The sequence below is a fragment of the Nerophis ophidion genome, linkage group LG10 (assembly GCF_033978795.1).
Source record: "Nerophis ophidion isolate RoL-2023_Sa linkage group LG10, RoL_Noph_v1.0, whole genome shotgun sequence".
Classification (NCBI taxonomy): domain Eukaryota; kingdom Metazoa; phylum Chordata; class Actinopteri; order Syngnathiformes; family Syngnathidae; genus Nerophis; species Nerophis ophidion.
This window is the reverse complement of record NC_084620.1, coordinates 64,715,257-64,739,777: the sequence shown is the minus strand read 5'-3', so window position 1 is coordinate 64,739,777 and position 24,521 is coordinate 64,715,257. Positions and strand designations below refer to the sequence as shown.

At 43.1% G+C, this 24,521-nt stretch overlaps 1 protein-coding gene across 3 annotated transcripts in view; it reads right to left on the bottom strand.

Moving 5' to 3' along the window:
* The window catches only part of tbc1d22a (TBC1 domain family, member 22a), a 348,296-nt gene that overhangs the window by 92,682 nt on the left and 231,093 nt on the right, over nt 1-24,521 (bottom strand). For all 3 annotated transcript variants that reach the window (XM_061914479.1, XM_061914478.1, XM_061914480.1), the window contains one exon: nt 8,680-8,807. In XM_061914479.1, coding sequence (XP_061770463.1) covers nt 8,680-8,807 — 128 coding nt within the window. The remainder of the gene's footprint in view (nt 1-8,679; nt 8,808-24,521) is intronic.

Below are 24,521 nucleotides of genomic sequence, written 5' to 3'. Positions count from 1 at the left end.
CACATTCAATGAGGGTCTGGCACTAGATTTCTTTGACTTTATCGTCGGAAATGCATCTGCTTTGAGTGCCGCAGGATATCCACACAATCTCTGTAGTAGCATAGCTCTCGTCGGAACAAACGACTGACCATTTCGTCGGCTTTCTCCACGCCCTCGTATTTTGAACAAATTTCATCCAATTTCTTGCCATTTTCGCATCTGTGGGCCAGTGGTGCAACTTGAATCCCTCCCTGTTAGTGTTGTTACACCCTCCGACAACACACCGACGAGGCATGATGTCTCCAAGGTTCCAGAAAATAGTCGAAAAAACGGAAAATAACAGAGCTGAGACGCGGTGTTTGTAATGTGTTTGACAAAATGGCGGCTTTATTACCTAAGTGACGTCACGTTCTGACGTCATCGCTCCGAGAGCGATAAATAGAAAGGCGTTTAATTCGCCAAAATTCACCCATTTAAAGTTTGGAAATCGGTTAAAAAAATATATGGTCTTTTTTCTGCAACATCAAGGTATATATTGACGCTTACATAGGTCTGGTGATAATGTTCCCCTTTAATGCTGCAATATGTCTTCATTTGACCTGCAAAAAACACTGTTTCTTATCTATTAGTATTTAACTTTGCGTACTTAGGATCTGCATAAGTCCCAAAAATATGAAATCAAATCAGAGAGGCATTGGGGAGATTTTTCTAAGATAATTTTGCCTTCCCTCAAACTTCCGCCGAACGAGCCGTGACGTTTTTTCACACCGGTGACTTCAGAGGATTATCCACATGTGGTATACATGTCGTAGTGGTTTGTGCAGCCCTTTGAGACACTAGTGATTTGGGGCTATATAAGTAAACATTGATTGATTGATTGATATACATCCTCTATGTATGAGTGTCTGTAGTCTGTATTCTCGGGTCTCCCCATGTCTAGCATTAAAAGATTACAGTTGGTACAAAATGCGGCTGCTAGACTTTTGACAAGAACAAGAAAGTTTGATCACATTACGCCTGTACTGGCTTCCTGTGCACTTAAGATGTGACTTTAAGGTTTTACTACTTACGTATAAAATACTACACGGTCTAGCTCCATCCTATCTTGCCGATTGTATTGTACCATATGTCCCGGCAAAAAATCTGCCTTCAAAGGACTCCGGCTTATTAGTGATTCCCAAAGCCCCAAAAAAGTCTGCGGGCTATAGAGCGTTTTCCGTTCGGGCTCCAGTACTCTGGAATGCCCTCCCGGTAACAGTTCGAGATGCTACCTCAGTGGAAGCATTTAAGTCTCATCTGAAAACTCATTTCTATACTCTAGCCTTTAAATAGACCCCATTTTTAGACCAGTTGATCTGCCGTTTCTTTTCTTTTTCTCCTCTGTCCCCCTCTCCCTTGTGGAGGGGGTCCGGTCCGATGACCATGGATGAAGTAATGGCTGTCCAGAGTCGGGACCCAGGATGAACCGCTTGCCTGTGCATCGGTTGGGGACATCTCTGCGCTGCTGATCCGCCTCCGCTTGGGATGGTTTCCTGCTGGCTCCACTTTGGACGGGACTTTCGCTACTATATTGGATCCACTTTGGACTGGACTAGATTTTGAAAACAAACCCAAACCCCTCTGCAGCCCTGCCATCTTCCACACTTACCAACTGCCTGGAGGAGATAAAAGCGTGGATGAAACACAATTTTCTTCAACTAAACAGCTCCAAAACTGAAGCCATTCTGGTCGGCACCCCGCATCAGACTCAGTCGTACACCATCACCAGCATCACCTTCTCCGGCCACGAAATTCACCTCTCACCCTCAGTCACTAATCTGGGTCTTAAAATGGACCCTCACCTGACCTTTGAAGCTCAAATCAAACAACTGTGCAAAACCTGCTTCTACCACCTGAGGAACATTGCAAAACTCCGCCTCTCGCTCACTCTCTCTGATGCCGAGAGGCTCGTCCACGCCTTTGTCTCCTCCAGGCTCGACTACTGCAACGCACTTCTTGTCAGGATCCCCGGCAAGAACATCCAGAAGCTGCAGTACATCCAAAATAGTGCTGCGAGGATCCTGATGAGAGTGCGGAAACATGACCACATCACACCAACTCTCAAATCCCTTCACTGGCTTCCTGTTCCATTCAGGATTGAATTCAAAATCTCCCTACTAACTCACCAGTGCCTCCATTGAAATGCCCCCCTCTACCTCAAGGAACTGCTCCCCCCCAAATCCTCCACACGACACCTCCGCTCCATACAGGCTAACCTCCTCCAACCTCCACGGACAAAGCTCCGCTGCTCCCTGGCTGTTGAACGCTCTCCCTGACCACTTGAGGGCACCTCAGACTGTGAATGCTTTTAAAAAAGGCTTAAAAACCCATCTTTTTAGAAAAGCCTTTCTATAGACATGCATGCTGGTTGTAGCCTTTGGGCTGTTTCTAGTTTTATATTTTATTTATTTTTATTATTACTATTTTTTACACTGGCACTTTGAGGTTGTTTGCTCAACGTGAAGTGCTTTTTACAAATAAAATCTATTATAATTATTATTATTATTATTATTAGATCCACTACGGATTGGACATTCACAATATCATGTTAGACCCGCTCGACATCCATTGCTTTCGGTCCCCTTGTGATTTAGGGCTATATAAATAAACATTGATTGATTTATTGATTTATGTTGATCAAAAATGTAATATACTTAGAACAGGGGTGCCCACACTTTTTCTGCAGGCGAGCTACTTTTCAATTGACCAACTCGAGGGGATCTACCTCATTTATATATATCATTTATATTTATTTATTTATGAAAGAGACATTTTTTGTAAACAAGTTAAATGTGTTTAATGATAATACAAGCATGTGTAACACATATAGATGTCTTTCTTTCACGAAGACAAGAATATAAGTTGGTGTATTACCTGATTCTGATGACTTGCATTGATTGGAATCAGACAGTAATGATGATAACGCCCACATTTTCAAATGGAGGAGAAAAAAAGTTGTCCTTTCTGTACAATACCACATGAAAGTGGTTGGTTTTTGGCATCTAATTCATCCAGCTTCCATACACTTTACAAGAAAAACATTGGCGGCAAATTCCGTAGCTTGCTTGATTGACATTCACGGCACCCGAGGGTCTTGTGAGATGACGCTGGCTGCTGCCAGTTCATTATTATGAAAAAATGACAGAGAGGAAGGCGAGAAACACTTTTTATTTCAACAGACTTTCGTCAAAACTCTAAAGGCCGACTGCACATTTCCTATCTTCACAATAAAAGCCCTGCTTCATGCTGCCTGCGCTAACAAAATAAGAGTCTCGGAAAGCTGGCGTGCACAAGTGATGTGCACGCCAGCTTTCTGAGGGATCGCTTGTGCACGCCAGTTTTCCGAGACTCTGTATTTAGTTAGCGCAGGCAGCATGAAGCAGGGCTTTTATTGTGAAGATAGGAAATGTGCAGTCGGCCTTTAGAGTTTTGAGGGAAGGTACGACGCGAGAGTCTGTTGAAATAAAAAGTGTTTCTCGCCTTCCTCTCGGTCATATTTGAATAATAATGATCTTGCAGCAGCCAGCGTCATCTCACAAGACCCTCCGGTACCGTGAATGTCATTTAAGTGACGTCTTGGTGAAGATTGATGATCACTAATTTTTAGGTCTATTTTTTTTAAAAGCCTGGCTCGAGATCGACTGACACACCCCCCGCGGTCGACTGGTAGCTCGCGATCGACGTAATGGGCACCCCTGACTTAGAATAAGATATTATTCAGTAACTTGCAGGAAGCTCATCTCTCAAAATACAAATATGGCCGCCTGGGCGGGAACAAAGTTTTGGTTACCGCTGTTAGTTCATTGTATCGAATTACTCCGTCCGTCAAAACGAATTGTTTCCAGAACCATCCAAAAAATGGCTTGGTTATAAGTCTTTAAAACAAAATTTATGCAAAATTTGGACCAAATAACCACCATAAATGAGAAGAAAAAGAAGTGTTTTAAATGTAGAAAAAAAATCATTACATTTCCCCTATAAAATATCATATTTTAACAGCACGTAATAAGAAGTATCAAACATGCGTGTTGAACAAGGTGTTTAGCAAAGTACTGCAATGCTACACTGAAGAGCAGAGCAGAGGAGACAGGTTTTGTCGGCGCAGTGCTGAAACTTTCATGAGTGGAAATGGTCCAATTCCCTCGAGTAGTGTAGGACTACAGGTGAGAGACTGACAGAACCTGCCAAAAAACCCTTGCTTGTGTGTGTTTGTGTGCTGTATGAAAGGGTGATCCAAACAGCATTGTGAATATCAAATATTTAGGGGATGGATTACAAGTAGTTGGGCTTTTGTCAAGTCACGACAAAGCCAAAAACACTGCTAAATCATTCATCGTTACTTATGCATTCTTCCTACTGTCCCTATCTGGGAAGTTTTTTAACTCGGCAACTTTATTTTTTGACATTTCCTAAATTGGAGCTTTTTCACTTTATAATTCACCCTCTGTACTTCTGCAGTGACTATACTTGTTATTAGGGATGGGTACCGTTCACATTTAAACCGATGTGGTACCAGTACTCAACTGTACCAATTTCCGGTACTCTTGTGTGTATTGATCAGCATCAATTGCCTTTTTGTTGATCGAATCACATTTGTTATTGCAACATTTAAACCTCATAACTGCTGTACATTTGTATTATCATATTTCTGAGTCTCTTTTTGAAAGTATGACATGGAGTTGCAATTACAGTTGCAAGTCCAAGACATTAGATGGCAGTAGTGTATAGTTAATGATCTTTTTTTGTATTTTGTGGCGCCCTAAAACATGTTAATACTGTAAGTATTGTACTTACCGCACATCAGCTATTTGATTGTAACATGCAGGCATGTGATCAGCCTTTGAGGAATAAAAAGAAGAAAACTGATGGAAAAAAGTGATGCCACGCAAGCCCTGAAAATCAACACAGCATTTCCTGCAATTGGGTGCATTTCTGCAATATATTTTACCTTTAAAGGGGAACATTATCACCAAACCTATGCAAGTGTCAATATATACCTTGATGTTGCAGAAAAAAGACCATATAATTTTTTAACCGATTTCCCAACTCTAAATGGGTGAATTTTGGCAAATTAAACGCCTTTCTGTTTATCGGTCTTTTAGCGATGACGTCAGAACGTGACGTCACCGAGGTAACACACCCGCCATATTCATTTTCACATTACAAACACCGGGTCTCAGCTCTGTTATTTTCCGTTTTTTCGACTATTTGTTGGAACCTTGGAGACATCATGCCTCGTCGGTGTGTTGTCGGAGGGTGTAACAACACTAACAGGGAGGGATTCAAGTTGCACCACTGGCAAGAAATCTCCGGCCAGACCCCCATTGAATGTGCCAGAGTGTCTTCACATTTGCTCCAGCGTTTGCAGGAGCGTTTCTCCTGCAAACGCTCCAGACTATAATTGATAGCTGTGGTCTTACACAAATAATAAATGAACCCACGCATCGCAACGGTCATACGATAGACCTAGTGCTTGTCAGGGGTATCACAGTTTCCAAAGTTATGATACTCCCGTATACTAAAGTAATGTCCGATCATTACCTTATAAAATTAGAGGTTCAGACTCATGTTCGGCAAACTAATTCTAATAATAACTGCTATAGCAGCCGCAACGACATTTTTTGCTGACCTACTGCCTTTGGTAATGGCACCATTCCCAAAGTATGTGGGCTCTATTGATAACCTCACTAACCACTTTAACAACGCCCTGCGCGAAACCATTGATAGTATAGCACCTCTGAAGTTAAAAAAGGCTCCAAAAAGCCGTACCCCATGGTTTACAGAATAAAGTAAAGCTCAGATATTATTATGTAGAAAGCTGGAACGCAAATGGCGCACGACTAAACTTGAGGTGCATCACCAAGCATGGGGTGATGGTTTAATAACTTATAAACACATGCTTACCTTAGCTAAAGCTAAATATTAGTCAAATCTCATCCACCTTGATAAAAAGGATGCACATGTTTAGTTTAATAAGGTAGCAATTCTAACCCAACGAGGGACTCCTTCCAGTAGCTCCACCCACTCCGCAGATGACTTTATGCAATTCTTTAATAAGAAAATGGAAGTCATTAGAAAGGAGATTAAAGACAATGCATCCCAGCTACAACTGGGTTCTATTAATACAGATACAACTGTATATAGGGGTTGCCCACATATGCGGCCCTCTCCAAGGTTTCTCATGGTCATCATTGTCACCGACGTCCCACTGGGTGTGAGTTTTCCTTGCCCTTATGTGGGCTCTACCGAGGATGTCGTTGTGGTTTGTGCAGCCCTTTGAGACACTAGTGATTTAGTGATATAAATAATCATTGATTGATTGATATTGATCGATTGCTGATTAGAAAACAAAGTCTGAATATCATTAGAACAATTAGCTCCATCTTTTGACACTCCTTCAACTCTCATCCTGACACGCTACAATATTTAATTAAAAAAATGCGGAAGTCATATATTAATGAGAAAATGTATGTTTAAAAACACAGGTTTCCACGGATATTTCACATTCATGAACATGTAGTTTTCAGTTCCAAATTTGGGGGTTTTAAAATCGCCATGTAAAATGACTAATGCTAATGAGCAGCATGTCAATAGTTGCAACATTATTTAAAGGCAGTTTGTCTGAGTCAGTCCACTCTCAGTAACAAGAGTGTCTGAGTGTCAGATATCAGCATTGGGAGTGAAAAAAACAACACTAATTACCCCGTAGGAAAATTCTCTGGGGTCTCGGACGATGGATTTTCCTTTCTGTGTTGGCTTACTTAAAAACACGAATAAATGTTTTCAATAAAGCCAACACAGTTTAAAAATGAAAGGATATAAATTAAAAACTGTCCATAAAAATAGATTAACAATGGTGTTTTTACTAACAGTACAGGCAAAATGTATTGGATACCCTTTTTTTAAGGTGTATTGAGATTTTCTTTTGTAATCATCCATCCAGCCATTTTCTACTGTTTGTCCCTTTCGGCGTTGAAGGGTTTTTTGGAGCTATGCCATTTCTTATGTCTGTGATCATTTGTTTAATTGATAGAAGAGATGTCCGATAATGGCTTTTTTCCCGATATCCGATATTCCGATATTGTCCAACTCTTAATTATCCTATACCAATATCAATCGATATATATAGTCGTGGAATCAAAACATTGTTATGCTTGATGTTGTTGTAATGCCCCTCTGGATGTATTAAACCAGTGGTCCCCAACAACTGGTTTGATTTCATTTTGGTACCGGGCCGCAGAAGAATTTGTTATTAATTTTTATTAAAAAAAAATAAATAATAATAATATATATATATTTTTTTTTTTTTTATTAAATCAACATAAAAAACACAATATACACTTACAATTAGTGCACCAACCACAAAAACCTCCCTTTTTCATAATAAAAACGTCCCTTTTTCATGACAAAGAAAAAGGGACGACAGGCGGATCGGTGCGGCGTCTTCAGTAATGCGGACGTTGTATCGATCCGTTGTGGTGAAGAAGGAGCTGAGCCGGAAGGCAAAGCTCTCAATTTACCGGTCGATCTACGTTCCCATCCTCACCTATGGTCATGAGCTTTGGGTCATGACCGAAAGGATAAGATCACGGGTACAAGCGGCCGAAATGAGTTTCCTCCACTGGGTGGCGGGGCTCTCCCTTAGAGATAGGGTGAGAACTCAAAGTAAAGCCGCTGCTCCTCCACATCGAGAGGAGCCAGATGAGGTGGTTCGGGCATCTGGTCAGGATGCCACCCGAACGCCTCCCTAGGGATGTGTTTAGGGCACGTCCAGCTGGTAGGAGGCCACGGGGAAGACCCAGGACACGTTGGGAAGACTATGTCTCCCGGCTGGCCTGGGAACGCCTCGGGATCCCCAGGGAAGAGCTAGACGAAGTGGCTGGTGTGAGGGAAGTCTGGGTTTCCCTGCTTAGGCTGTTGCCCCCGCGACCCGACCTCGGATAAGCGGAAGATGATGGATGGATGGATGGATGGATGGATGCATACACTTGTGTGTGTGAAAAGCCGTAGATATTAAGTGATTAGGCCGGCACGGTTTATTGGCACTCTGTACTACTTCTCCCTACATCCGTGTATCACTCTTTAAAAAGTCATAAATTTTACTTTTTGAAACAGATACAGATAATTTCCGATGTACCATTTAAAAGCATTTATTGGCCAATAATATCTGCAGTTTGATATAATCAGACATCTCTAATCGATAGCCTTTATACATATATAAATCCATCCAGTGCCATTATTGCATAGACAAAACAAGACAGTCACATTTTCTAAAACTCTTTAAATAGGTTAATTCATACATATGAAACATACACAGTATGGCAGCATATAGCGCTTGCAAATGGGCAAATGCAACATTTTCCATGTTTCCTTGTCTAACTAAAGAGTGAATTACCCTCTGAACCTCAGTGTTCAGTGCCGCATGTTTTCCGCTGAGCTCAAGAGCTATCCACACGAGTAGCGGTGGCGGCGCTGAATCAATAACAAACATTAGGTGTAATTGGCAACGCTAAAAGGAGGTTAACCGCCTGGCAAAAAAAACGCAAGCTCGGCGGCTAACAAGAGGGTTCGAACGTGCAAAGGGCAGCGCGGCGGACACTTCTGGAGGTGTTTGGAGCGTGACTCTTGCACCCAGTTCCATATAAGGGGAAGTGTGTTTACCTGGTAGGTGTCCCACAATCTAATGGTGCATCGTAGCGGCAGCTCTCTCATCAAAAGGTTGTTCATCCAGCGGAAGGCAAACTGCAAGTATTCCACCTCGTAATGCTGCATGTGATGATGCACCGATTCTGTGGAATCAAGAGAAAAAATTCATTGACAAAACGTAAAATAGTTCGAGAGAAATGGATTTCAGAAAACATTTGGTTTGTTAAAATCTGTATTTATACTACAGTCAGGTGTAACTATGAAAAAAAACTGCGACTTATAGACGGAAAAATACGGTACGTTTATCAATGGAGTTAATTTATGTGCCGTCGTTCGCCAGATGAAATCCACGGCGACAATCTATTGTCGTTTTCCGGGTTCAAGCAGTGACACAATTTAGTGTGACTGCACCATGACTGTCCCGCTTCTACACCTCAGTCATGTCTTCCTTTGCAGCACAATTGGTCATTGCCAGGCGGGCCCAGCTGATTCAGCAAGAGGGGGCCATGTCATCGCCATGAATACAAAGCTGGCTTTTTTTTTTTTTCCCCTTCCCTCCCCTCTGCCTCAACACTCTCAAGCCATAATCAATACCCGGTATGTGTATGTGTGCGGCGCGCTTTTATTACACCCCTTGACGTCCACTTGAAGACAAAAGAGGTCATTGCGGGACTTAAGTGTTTGTGCACAAAATAACTCGGGTCAACAGATCTCCACATCATTCATCCTGCAGGTCAATATTGTCAAGATGTACCTGATGAATAAATGCGACTGTTATCCGGAACATAAAGCCGGGGCGAAGCTTCATTATGGGGCATTTAGTTTTCTCTACGCGGCGTCACACGAGAAAGCATCCCGCATGCTTATAAAAGCCAGAACCGTGAAAGGAGGAAGAACTAAAATTAGTCAGGGTTTGGTTTATTTTTCTTGTGTTGCCAAACAAAAGATGACCATAGATTTTATTAACGTGGAACATGATTGGCTCATCCATCCATCCATCCATCATCTTCCGCTTATCCGAGGTCGAGTCGCGGGGGCAACAGCCTAAGCAGGGAAGCCCAAACTTCCCTCTCCCCAGCCACTTCGTCTAGCTCTTCCCGGGGGATCCCGAGGCGTTCCCAGGCCAGCCGGGAGACATAGTCTTCCCAACGTGTCCTGGGTCTTCCCCGTGGCCTCCTACCGGTTGGACGTGCCCTAAACACCTCCCTAGGGAGGCGTTCGGGTGGCATCCTGACCAGATGCCCGAACCACCTCATCTGGCTCCTCTCGATGTGAAGGAGCAGCGGCTTTACTTTGAGTTCCTCCCGGATGGCAGAGCTTCTCACCCTATCTCTAAGGGAGAGCCCCGCCACACGGCGGAGGAAACTCATTTCAGCCGCTTGTACCCGTGATCTTATCCTTTCGGTCATGACCCAAAGCTCATGACCATAGGTGAGGATGGGAACGTAGATCGACCGGTAAATTGAGAGCTTTGCCTTCCGGCTCAGCTCCTTCTTCACCACAACGGATCGGTATAACGTCCGCATTACTGAAGACGCCGCACTGATCCGCCTGTCGATCTCACGATCCACTCTTCCCCCACTCTTGAACAAGACTCCTAGGTACTTGAACTCCTCCACTTGGGGCAGGGTCTCCTCCCCAACCCGGAGATGGCATTCCACCCTTTTCCGGGCGAGAACCATGGACTCGGACTTGGAGGTGCTGATTCTCATTCCGGTCGCTTCACACTCGGCTACGAACCGATCCAGCGAGAGCTGAAGATCCCGGTCAGATGAAGCCATCAGGACCACATCATCTGCAAAAAGCAGAGACCTAATCCTGCGGTTACCAAACCGGAACCCCTCAACGCCTTGACTGCGCCTAGAAATTCTGTCCATAAAAGTTATGAACAGAATCGGTGACAAAGGACAGCCTTGGCGGAGTCCAACCCTCATACATTGGCTCATACGTTTTTATAAATGCAATTTATAGAAGATGAAACAAAAGCAATATGTTTACATTCTTAGCGGTGTAGCTCGGTTGGTAGAGTGGCCGTGCCAGCAACTTGAGGGTTGCGGGTTCGATTCCCGCTTCCGCCATCCTAGTCACTGCCGTTGTGTCCTTGGGCAAGACACTTTACCCACCTGCTCCCAGTGCCACCTACACTGGTTTAAATGTAACTTAGATATTGGGTTTCACTATGTAAAGCGCTTTGAGTCACTTGAGAAAAGCGCTATATAAATGTAGAAGTGTCTGGTTGTATCTGCTGCTTTAATGTCTTTAATGTCCTCTGTGTTCTTTGATGTTTGATGTTTTCCTCTTACACACATGTAAGAGGGATGTGTACTATGGCTATGAGTTGTTTTTTTTCCCCTTGGCCTCAGTCTGCACCCCCTCTCCAGGGCCCAGGCTAAGACCGATTTTTCTATTTTATTTTAATCTTCTACGCCCCCCCTGTTTACCTGTATCTCATCTTTTTTGTAAGGGGCGCTGGAAGCCGGCAGACCCGTCAGCGATCCTGTTCTGTCTCCCTGTAATGTTTGTTTGATCTTGAATGGGATTGTGCTGAAAATTGTAATTTTCCTGACGGAATAAATAAAGTTTAGCTCGGTTGGTAGAGCGGCCGTGCCAGCAACTTGAGGGTTGCAGGTTCAATTCCCGCTTCCGCCATCCTAGTCACTGCCGTCGTGTCCTTGGGCAAGGCACTTTACCCACCTGCTCCCAGTGCCACCCACACTGGTTTAAATGTAACTTAGATATTGGGTTTCACTATGTAAAGCGCTTTGAGTCACTAGAGAAAAAGCGCTATATAAATATAATTCACTTCACTTTATTATTAATGCCTACAGCACGGTGGAACAGGGGTTAGTGCATGTGCCTCACAGTACCAAGCTCCTGAGTTCAATCCCATCTTTCTAGCTCGGTTGGTAGAGCAGCTTGTGCCAGCAACTTGAGGGTTGCAGGTTCAATTCCCGCTTCCGCCATCCTAGTCACTGCCGTCGTGTCCTTGGGCAAGGCACTTTACCCACCTGCTCCCAGTGCCATCCACACTGGTTTAAATGTAACTTAGATATTGGGTTTCACTATGTAAAGCGCTTTGAGTCACTATAGAAAGGCGCTATATAAATGTAGACGTGGCTGCTTGTATCTGCTGCTTTAATGCCCTCTGTGTTCTTTGATGTTTGATGTTTCCCTCTTACACACATGTGAGGGGGATGTTTGCTATGGCTATGAGTTGTTTTTTTCCCTTGGCCTCAGTCTGCACCCCCTCTCCAGGGCCCAGGCTAAGACCGATTTTACTATTTTATTTTAATCTTCTGCCCCCTCCCCCCTTGTTTACCTGTATCTCATCTTTTTTGTAAGGGGCGCTGGAAGCCGGCAGACCCGTCAGCGATCCTGTTCTGTCTCCCTGTAATGTTTGTTTGATCTTGAATGGGATTGTGCTGAAAATTGTAATTTTCCTGACGGAATAAATAAAGTTTAGCTCGGTTGGTAGAGCGGCCGTGCCAGCAACTTGAGGGTTGCAGGTTCAATTCCCGCTTCCGCCATCCTAGTCACTGCCGTCGTGTCCTTGGGCAAGACACTTTACCCACCTGCTCCCAGTGCCACCCACACTGGTTTAAATGTAACTTAGATATTGGGTTTCACTATGTAAAGCGCTTTGAGTCACTAGAGAAAAAGCGCTATATAAATATAATTCACTTCTAAAAAAAAAAAAGTACTATCTAATCTAATCTAATTCTCAGTTCATTATTTATGCCTCATATAACGAACACTTATTCAGCCTGTTGTTCACTAGTCTTTATTTATTTTAAATTGCCTTTCAAATGTCTATTCTTGGTGTTGGGTTTTATCAAATACATTTCCCCCAAAAAATGCGACTTATCGACTATCCAGTGCGACTTATATGTTTTTTTCCTTCTTTATTATGCATTTTTGGCAGGTGCGGAGTGACTTATATTCCCAAAAATAGGGCCAATACCCGGGTTTTCGTAGTTTGCGCTTTAACTCGTGCGATTAAAAACGAAACATTGTCGCAATAATCATGTACGAACGTAGATTTATTTATGTTGCTTTACCTTAAACTTAAAAAGCACTTTAGATAAAACTGTTAAACAGATAAACAACACGCATTTGAATAATAATAGTAAAAAAGTCAATAAAAACTACATTTGTTGTTTTGGTTGTTGAAGTTCATTTTATACATTTTCTCATTACATGTGGAAGCCATTTTTTGTGTTATTTATATTTCTGTAGTCCTGCAAACATTTTTATTTTATTGTATTTTAATCTATTTTTTTCTCCCATTACCCCCCCCTTGTTTACCTGCATCTCATCTTTTTTGTAAGGGGCGCTGGAAGCCGGCAGACCCGTCAGCGATCCTGTTCTGTCTCCCTGTAATGTTTGTTTGATCTTGAATGGGATTGTGCTGAAAATTTTAATTTTCCTGAAGGAACTCTCCTGACGGAATAAATAAAGTACTATCTAATCTAATCTAATCTAATCTAATGTAATTATCAGTTCATTATTTATGCCTCATATAACGTACACTTATTCAGCCTGTTGTTCACTATTCTTTATCTATTTTAAATTGCCTTTCAAATGTTTATTCTTGGTGTTGGGTTTTATCAAATACATTTCCTCAAAAAAATGCGACTTATATGTTTTTTCCTTCTTTATTATGCATTTTCAGCAGGTGAGACTTACACTCCGGAGCGACTTATACTCCCAAAAATACGGCAAATACCCAGGTTTTCAGAGTTTGCGCTTTAACTCGTCCGATTAAAAACGAAACATGTACAAACGTAGATTACACACGCGATTTATTCATGTTGCTTTACCTTAAAATTAAAAAGCACTTTAGATAAAACTGTTGAACAGATAAACAACACGCATTTGAATAATAATAGTAAAAAAAATCAATAAAACTGCATTTGTTGTTTTGGTTGTTTAAGTTCATTTTATACAATTTCACATTTTTTCATTACATTTTTTGTGTTATTTATATTTATTATTATTATTAAGTTAAATTAATTATTTGTTGCGTGATTGTCATCAAGGACAAGGCAGGTAAGGTGGGAAACATGGATAATTACAGGCCTATTGCACTTGCAAGCATACTTTCCAAAGTTATAGAGATCATTTTATTAGACCGCTTAAGCTCTTTTTTTTTACCATTGCAGACAATCAGTTTGGTTTTAAAACTAAGCATGGTACTGACCTGTGTATCTATGCATTGAAAGAAGCGATTGACATGTATAAAGGTAAGAACTCCTCAGTTTTAGTTGGTTATATTGACGCGTCGAAAGCCTTTGATAGAGTCAACCATCAGAAACTGTTTTTAAAACTGAAAGAGAGGGGCGTGCCTGATAGTATTATCAGAATTCTGTCATATTGGTCTGCCAATCAGAGCATGCAGATCAGATGGGGCGATAAATGCTCAGCCACATTTAAGTTTGGGAATAGGGTACGCCAGGGGGGGATTCTCTCCCCTGCCCTCTTCAATCTGTATACGAATGATCCATCTGTCCGGCTCAATACCTGTAGAACAGGATGTGTACTTGGTAATGGCTAGTCTCCTAGCAGTGCTGGCTTTCAACAGCTGCTGAATATATCTACAGATTATAGTTTAGAATATGATGTGAAATATAATGCAAAGAGTGTCATCATATGTAGAACAAGAGAAGACAAGGATCTCTTTTTTCCTTCATTCTGTCCGTCAAGTCAGGTGCTGAGTGTGTGTCATAAAACTAAGTATCTGGGGCACATCATTACTGATCTATTGGGTGATGATGATGACCTATACAGACAGCGGCGTATGCTTAGAAAGAAATGTTATTATTGTACAAATGATGTAAAGATCAACTTATTCAGAGCCTATTGCACTCCGTTGTATACTGCCCCCCTGTGGGTAAAGTATAAGCAGAAAAGCTTTCAGAAGCTGCAGGTTGCTTATAATGATTGTTAGACTTTTGACAAGAACAAGAAAGTTTGATCATATTACGCCTGTACTGGCTCACCTGCACTGGCTTCCTGTGCACTTAAGATGTGACTTTAAGGTTTTACTACTTACGTATAAAATACTACACGGTCTAGCTCCAGCCTATCTTGCCGATTGTATTGTACCATATGTCCCGGCAAGAAATCTGCGTTCAAAGGACTCCGGCTTATTAGTGATTCCTAGAGCCCAAAAAAAGTCTGCGGGCTATAGAGCGTTTTCTGTTCGGGCTCCAGTACTCTGGAATGCCCTCCCGGTAACAGTTCGAGATGCTACCTCAGTAGAGGCATTTAAGTCTCACCTTAAAACTCATCTGTATACTCTAGCCTTTAAATAAACCTCCTTTTTAGACCAGTTGATCTGCTGCATCTTTTCTTTCTCCTATGTCCCCCCATCCCTTGTAGAGGGGGTCCGGTCCGATGACCATGGATGAAGTACTGGCTGTCTAGAGTCGAGACCCAGGACGGACCGCTCGTCGGGACCCAGGATGGACCGCTCGCCTGTATCGGTTGGGGACATCTCTACGCTGCTGATCTGCCTCCGCTTGAGATGGTTTCCTGTGGACGGGACTCTCGCTGCTGTCTTGGATCCGCTTTGAACTGAACTCTCGCGGCTGTGTTGGAGCCACTATGGATTGAACTTTCAGAGCATCATGTTAGACCCGCTCGACATCCATTGCTTTCGGCCCCCTGGGGGGGGGGGGGGTCCAAGGTTTCTCATAGTCAGCATTGTCACTGGCGTCCCACTGGATGTGAATTCTCCCTGCCCACTGGGTGTGAGTTTTCCTTGCCCTTTTGTGGGTTCTTCCGAGGATGTTGTAGTCGTAATGATTTGTGCAGTCCTTTGAGACATTTGTGATTTGGGGCTATATAAATAAACATTGATTGATTGATTGATTGGTTTGAGGCTTCTCCTGGGAATTCCAAGAAGCGCCAGTGAAAGACAGATGTTTGTTAGTGTTGGGGTGCCCACTTTCTCAGCGTTGCTACGCAACCTTATGTATAAGTTTATGTTTAGGGCATCACTGTGTTAACGAACCCTGGCTGCAGTTCTGTTAGAGCAGGGGTAGGGAACCTATGGCTCTAGAGCCAGATGTGGCTCTTTTGATGACTGCATCTGGCTCTCTGATAAATCTGAGCTGATGCTGCTTAACACGATAAGTAATGAATAATTCCACTTGTAATCACAGTGTTAAAAATAATGTTCAAAATATAAAAAAAACCTCATGCATTTTTAATCCATCCATTCGTTTTCTACCGCACCTGTTCAAGAAGTTGCGTTAATGGCAAGAAGTTATTTATTTATTATTGGTTAGTGTGGGGTTTGCCCTCCTGGGGGTTCTTCGGACCCCCAAGCACCGTCATGAGAGCCTGTTTCAGGGTTACAATATTGTTTTATTCTTCAATAAGTCTCTCAGTTGCTTTCCAGCAATAGTATTTCCAGCCCCAACCCAGTCTCTCCTCCTGGCTGCTGCTTATAACAGAGCGACCGGTGATTAGATAACAAGGCCCAGGTGGGCCATCTACGCACCTGTCGCTGCAGGCCCGCAGGCCACGCCCCCTCCACAGTTAGCTTCAGAATAACAATGTTATTACAAAGAATAAGAGACCTATTGTACTCTAGAAATCTTGGTCTTACTTAAAAATGCACGTGTTTAGTTGAGTTCAGTGTTAAAAAAAATATTATATGGCTCTTGCGGAAATATATTTTAAAATATTTGGCTTTTTGTCTCTATTAGCCAAAAAGGTTCCCGACCCCTGTGTCAGATACTCATCTGGGCTGTGGAACCATTGGCACACGTTTGTATGTTAGAAACTGACATTTGGGCTTTATGTTTCTTTTTATTGTTTTGTTTTTTAATGTTTTAGTGTTGGTCATCGATTGATTTAAACTTTTATTAGTAGATTGCACAGTTCAGTACATATTCCGTACAATTGACCACTCAATGGTAACACCCGAATAAGTTGTTTAACTTGTTTAAGTCGGGTGTTTGATGAATACATGGGCCTACTGTGCTACTGCACTTTGGTGTTGTTCATTGATGTGGTATTTGATGACTACTTGGACCTGCTGTGCTGCTGTAATTTAGTTTTCCTCCTTGTGGTTGTGGTGGCCATTTTTGTGTTGTTTGTATTTCTTTAGTAGTGCATTTATTATTAAGTTTCATTGTTTGTTTTTTGAATTGCCATTGAAATATGTTTTGATGTATTGCAAGTTAATTTATGGAATTAGAGTGTCACTGTGATGAGAGCATATAGGGGTGCACGGGTGAAATTGACTGGACAAATGTGGGGTCGAGAGACTGGCGGTGAAAACAGTTTTGGACCACTTCTTATGCAACACTTGTTTTTGTTCACCTTGGATGGACTGTTGGAAAAAAGACTCTTTTGAAAATAAAGCTATTTTTTGAGAAAATCAAATTAGAGTCGGAAGTGCATTTGAAAGTGCACCACCTGTCCTGGCTCAGCCCACGGACTTTGGTTTAGAGCCTGGGAAAGCTTGTCAAGGCCAAAACATTACATGTCCGAAAAGTAATAGGAAGAAGCAGAGCTTATTTTTATCCTACCCCTTTTCCACATTTCTTCATTTCCTGTTCTCAATGTGTAACACAATTAAATTCAATAAATAGGTAAGTAATTTATGATTCACATAATGAGGTGAATAAGGTTCAAAATATTCATTAGGATTCTTCTCCTTTGTACTTTGTAAACACTTTTGGGGTTGAATATTTTCTTCAACTGGATCATATTATTACATTGTTTGATTTTATGTATAATCTATCTCATAATTTAATTTCACATACTGACATGCTGCTACAGGTCTTAAGTATTAAACCTACATACAAATGTTTTGCAAGATTTTTCTCCAAGTTTAAATTGATCTTTTGTTGAGAAGATATGTTTTACATTTTCGGGTAGCAGGTTATAATTTGCTTTTGTGCATCATTTTAGGTTCAGAGGTCACGGTTCAGTTCATTTTCGGTATATTAAGAAAACAACAAAATATAAATGTTTTGATTATTTATTTAACAAATTTGCTAAATCTTCCACCAAAAATATTTTTCTTAGTGGAATATTTGATGCGAAGTAATCAGAAACATTTATAGGTCAATTATTCATAATAACATTGATTGTGATTTAATATTATGTTTTGAGCAATGACAGTTTGAAAGAAAAAAAAAGCTTTGTTTGGGGGGTTGCCCACATATGCGGTCCTCTCCAAGGTTTCTCATAGTCATCATTGTCACCGACGTCCCACTAGGTGTGAGTTTTCCTTGCCCTTATGTGGGCTCTAACGAGGATGTCGTTGTGGTTTATGTTGTGGTTTGTGCAGCCCTTTGAGACACTACTGATTTAGGGCTATATAAATAATCATTAATTGATTGATTGATTAAAAAACATAATGGATTTTTACATTTTTCTATGAACAATAAAACACGGAATATTGACAAAATATGAATGTCACACCCCCGTTCAATCGACATATTTTACAATCAACCGAAATGCAACAACAATGCAACAAACAGGGAAATATGAACGTGGAGGGTACAAAACAAACCCACCTACAATCTGATATATCTGATACATCAGTGGTCCCCAACCTTTTTGTATCCGCGGACCGGTCAACGCTTAATAATTTGTCCCTTCTTTGTCATGAAAAAGGGAGTTTTTTGTGGTTGGTGCACTATTTGTAGGTGTATATTGTGTTTTTTTATGTTGAATTAATACAAAAAAAGAAATATATATATATATATATATATTTTTTTTTTTTGTATTTTTTTTTTTTTTATAAAAAATTATTCTGCAGCCGCGGCCCGGTGGTTGGGGACCACTGTGATACATCACTAAGCTTTAGAACTTTGTTGTGAAAATCTCCTACCGCGTCTGTGAAAACGCTTCCCACCCACACCACTTAGTGCCTCGTCTGAGCTGCTTTGACGTTGATTACCATAGTAACTAAATACATGACCATATTAACTAATTAGATTACCATAGTAACTAATTATTGACCATAGTAACTAATTAGATGACCATAGTAACTGGTATATCATCCAAAAGCGCAGATTCCAACAATTTAAATACTTTGTATAGTTCAAGACTCACGGTCATTAGAAAAAATCCCTGCACATCATAAAGGCAGTTACATTTTCCATCTTTAAAGATCTAAAAAAAAATATTTGGGAATGTCTGGCGGGCCAGATTGAAATGCTTAACGGGCCGCATGTGGCCCCCTGGCCTTAATTTGCCCAGATCTGATCTAATCCATACATCACCAAGTCCAATGCAAAGCGTGGGATCCAGCGGCGTAAAGCACGCCGCCACTGGATTCTAGAGCAGTAAAGACGCCTTCTCTGGACTGATGAATCACACTTTTCCATCGAGCAATCTGATGGACAAATCTGGGTTTGGGGGTTGCCGGGAGAACGCAACATTTCGGACTGCATTGTGCAGAGTGTGAAATTTGGTGGAGGAGGAATTATGGTGTGGGGTTGTTTTTCAGGAGTTGGGCTTGGCCCCTTAGTTCCAGTGAAAGGAACTTTGAATGCTCTAGGATACCAAAACATTTTGAACAATTGCTGATTATCGGTCCTGCTAGACACCGACCTCTATTTAATAATACACCTTTAACATTTGACAACCAAACTATTTAAACAAGGTGACTCGGTAAAGAATCTGGGTATTATCTTGGACCCAACTCTCTCCTTTGAGTCACACATTAAAAGCGTTACTAAAACGGCCTTCTTTCATCTCCGTAATATCGCTAAAATTCGCTCCATTTTGTCCACTAAAGACGCTGAGATCATTATCCATGCGTTTGTTACGTCTCGCCTCGACTACTGTAACGTATTATTTTCGGGTCTCCCCATGTCTAGCATTAAAAGATTACAGTTGGTACAAAATGCGGCTGCTAGACTTTTGACAAGAACAAGAAAGTTTGATCATATCACGCCTGTACTGGCTCACCTGCACTGGCTTCCTGTGCACTTAAGATGTGACTTTAAGGTTTTACTACTTACGTATAAAATACTACACGGTCTAGCTCCAGCCTATCTTGCCGATTGTATTGTACCATATGTCCCGGCAAGAAATCTGCCTTCAAAGGACTCCGGCTTATTAGTGATTCCCAGAGCCCCCAAAAAAGTCTGCGGGCTATAATGTGATCAAACTTTCTTGTTTCACCAAAAATGATTCTCGGGCGCAGCACCGCTGCTGCCCACTGCTCCCCTCACTTCCCAGGGATTGGTTAAAATGCAGAGGACAAATTTCGCCACACCAAGTCTGTGTGTGACAGTCATGGGTACTTTAACTTAACTTTATAGTTTGGAAAATTCGGTACACTTTCCCTAAAAGACCAACTGGCGCTACAGAGAGTGTTTTATTCGATTAATCAAACAAAGGCCATCGATTGTTGAAAGAATCGATCGTTGTTGAGTACGGTCTAGGGTGGATGGAGTATTCTGAAAGAATGTTAACAACATTATACATTCCAGAGTAAGAAAAGTGCAATCACATGTACTCAAGGGCAGGAAAGGTAAGTCACTCCTTGCTCCTTTGGTGTGATGAATAGATGAGGACTAAAATGCCTGAAATACAACGGCCACTTTTGAGAGCCTCTGTTCTCTTTCTATGAATAATGTTGCTTTTCTGCATCTTTTACATGACAAAGGATTAAAAATACCGCTCAGTGTTCAGCGCCTCATATATTTCACAGCAATCGAACCCGTGACACTCAATCTCCACATATGTGCGCCTCGTAATAGAGCTGTAATTACAGAGCTGTCAGACAATCTAGGAGGAAAGGCAGTTAGGAAGGAACTATGGCATCTTGGGACTGACAAGTGCACACACACACACACACACACACATTACGACCTTTAATACAATTTTGATGGGCAGATATTTCCGGACAGGTAGGCACGGCATTCACCTGAATGACACATTTTGATTGGTTTATTGAAACTTGTATTAGTAGATTGCACAGTTCAGTACATATTCCGTACAATTGACCACTAAATGGTAACACCCGAATAAGTTTTTCAACTTGTTTAAGTCGGGGTCCACGTTAATCAATTCATGCTAGTCTACACAAGCGTGTTCGAGCAAACATACGCAAGGGCGCTCCTGTCCGTGGTGTAATTATCACACGCCGCTGTGAAAGCACACAACAAGGCCACCTCGTTCCCTGTACGATCAGTGCCAGAGCTTGGTCCGCATTGCCGGCGGTAAGTCGAACACATTTCCAGTGAGGGTTGGACTCCGCCAAGGCTGTCCTTTGTCACCGATTCTGTTCATAACTTTTATGGACAGAATTTCTAGGCGCAGTCAAGGCGTTGAGGGGTTCCGGTTTGGTAACCGCAGGATTAGGTCTCTGCTTTTTGCAGATGATGTGGTCCTGATGGCTTCATCTGTCCGGGATCTTCAGCTCTCGCTGGATCGGTTCGCAGCCGAGTGTGAAGCGACCGGAATGAGAATCAGCACCTCCAAGTCCGAGTCCATGGTTCTCGCCCGGAAAAGGGTGGAATGCCATCTCCGGGTTGGGGAGGAGACCCTGCCCCAAGTGGAGGAGTTCAAGTACCTAGGAGTCTTGTTCACGAGTGAGGGAAGAGTGGATCGTGAGATCGACAGGCGGATCGGTGCGGCGTCTTCAGTAATGCGGACGTTGTACCGATCTGTTGTGGTGAAGAAGGAGCTGAGCCGGAAGGCAAAGCTCTCAATTTACCGGTCGATCTACGTTCCCATCCTCACCTATGGTCATGAGCTTTGGGTCATGACCGAAAGGATAAGATCACGGGTACAAGCGGCCAAAATGAGTTTCCTCCGCCGTGTGGCGGGTCTCTCCCTTAGAGATAGGGTGAGAAGCTCTGCCATCCGGGAGGAACTCAAAGTAAAGCCGCTGCTCCTTCACATCAAGAGGAGCCAGATGAGGCGGTTCGGGCATCTGGTCAGGATGCCACCCGAACGCCTCCCTAGGGAGGTGTTTAGGGCACGTCCAACCGGTAGGAGGCCACGGGGAAGACCCAGGACACGTTGGGAAGAGTATGTCTCCCGGCTGGCCTGGGAACGCCTCGGGATCCCCCGGGAAGAGCTAGACGAAGTGGCTGGGGAGAGGGAAGTCTGGGTTTCCCTGCTTAGGCTGTTGCCCCCGCGACCCGACCTCGGATAAGCGGAAGATGATGGATGGATGGATGGATGTTTTGTATCGGTGGCTACAGCAAACCCGTGGAGGAAGCTCGTCGGGTTCGTCGTTTGTCATGAGGAATTATCGCGGTCGGGGAGGAGCTAAAATTAACACGGACAAAAAGAGTAACTTGTCGCTTTTTACCTCTGGGCTGGCATCCAGCTGGCTCCGGCGTCACGCTGGGCGGGGATGGTTACTGAGGCCGAGCGGGGTTGCGGATGACATCGCTCATAGACGCTGATTGACTGATGAGTCTTGTCTTGCTTCCCACCGGGGGGGGTTAAAGTTGACGAGTGAGGCCACGTCGCGACCGACTCGTGGCTGGCGAAGCGCGGGCGAATGTGGGACGGTCAGAGGTCGTACAGTGACGAGTGAGTGTTTCCCCGGATTGTGCTGATGACCAGGTTTTTGCCTGACTCTCCTTGGAGCGCTGCAACTCCTCTCGTCTGACCTTTGTTTGTTTGCGTCACACGCTTACTTTCCCTGCTGTTTTTCTCCTCCTAACAGCACATTTTCTGCCATTAGTAACCCAATGAGGCACTCTCATGTACCTAGCAGAGCAAACTGAAATCATCAGCCTATAATGCACTCGCCCAAACGTACGGCAGTCCCCATGTCTTTGAATACTCATATACTTTGAACTAGGGGTGTAACGGTACACAAAAATTTCAGGTCCGGTACGTACCTCGGTTTAGAGGTCATGTTTCGGTACAGTAAGAAAACAACAATATATACATTTTTTTGGTCATGTATTTACCAAATTTGTAAACAATGGCATAACATACATATACACACAGGGTCCATTGCCCGGGTTAATACATATAAAAACTAAATAAGTTAAGGCTCAGAATGCCATCCATCATCTTCCGCTTATCCGAGGTCGGGTCGCGGGGGCAGCAGCCTAAGCAGGGAAACCCAGACTTCCCTCTCCCCAGCCACTTCGTCTAGCTCTTCCCGGGGGATCCCGAGGCGTTCCCAGGCCAGCCGGGAGACATAGTCTTCCCAACGTGTCCTGGGTCTTCCCTGTGGCCTCCTACCGGTTGGACGTGCCCTAAACACCCCCCTAGGGAGGCGTTCGGGTGGCATCCTGACCAGATGCCCGAACCACCTCATCTGGCTCCTCTCGATGTGAAGGAGCAGCGGCTTTACTTTGAGTTCCTCCCGGATGGCAGAGCTTCTCACCCTATCTCTAAGGGAGAGCCCCGCCACACGGTGGAGGAAATTCATTTCGGCCGCTTGTACCCGTGATCTTATCCTTTCGGTCATGACCCAAAGTTCATGACCATAGGTGAGGATGGGAACGTAGATCGACCGGTAAATTGAGAGCTTTGCCTTCCGGCTCAGCTCCTTCTTCACCACAACGGATCGGTACAACATCCGCATTACTGAAGACGCCGCACCGATCCGCCTGTCGATCTCACGATCCACTCTTCCCCCACTCGTGAACAAGACTCCTAGGTACTTGAACTCCTCCACTTGGGGCAGGGTCTCCTCCCCTTAACAAAACCTTTCTTCATATTAATTGCTTTTTTTGATTGATTAATTGATTGATTGAGACTTTTATTAGTAGATTGCACAGTACAGTACATACAGTTGTGATCAAAATTATTCAACCCCCACACAATTGTGGTGTTTTAGCAAGTTGGACATTTATTTCGTATTTTGTTTATAGTCATATCAAATAAAGATGTGTCAAATAGACAAATGCAACTTAAATTGTAACACTGTATTTTACAAAATACCAAAAAAGGACATTTTTCTTAATATCTCATTGACAAAATGATTCAACCCCCTAGTTCCATGCATCTTTAGTACTTAGTAGAACACCCTTTGGCAGTAATGACATCCTTCAAAGGTGATACATAACTTCTTGCAACCATCTACAAGTATTTTAGCCCATTCCTCTTGGGCAAAGGCCTCCAGTTCATTCATATTCTTGGGCTTGTGTGCTGCAACTGCCTTCTTCAAGTCCCACCACAGCTTTTCTATAGGATTTAGGTCTGGCGACTGTGAAGGCCACTCCAGAGTCTTCCAGCCCTTCTTCTGCAACCACTCTGATGTTGATTTGGAGGTATGCTTGGGATCGTTGTCCTGTTGGAAGGTCCAACGTCTCCCAAGCCTCAGCTTCGTCACTGACTTCATGACATTTGCCGCTAATATATCCTGCTAGGAAATAGAATTCATAATGCCTTGAACGCGCTGGAGATTCCCGGTACCTGAGGCAGAGAAACAGCCCCAGAGCATGACTGACCCCCCCACCATTCTTAACAGTAGGTAAGGTGTTCTTCTCTTTGTAAGCTTCATTTGTTCTCCTCCAGACATAACGTTGATTCATAGGCCCAAAGAGTTCCAGTTTTGCCTGATCACTCCATAGCACAGTTTCCCAAACCTTTGGGGTTTGTCCAGATGATTTTTGGCATAGTGGAGTCTATTTTACTTGTGCCTGGTAGTCAGAAGTGGGGTGCGCCTGGGAGTTCTGGCATGGAGGCCTTCATCTCATAGTGCGCGCCATATTGTCTGGGACAAAACCTGCGTTCCCCCCTCTGCAATGTCCTGTTGTAGTTCCTCAGCTGTTACCCAGGGGTTTTTCACCACTCTACAAACACAGCGTCCTCTTTCTACCACGCCCAGGTAGTGTTTCCACTGTGCCTTTAGCTTTAAACTTGCGAATTATGCTCCCAACTGTGTCTCTTGGAATGTG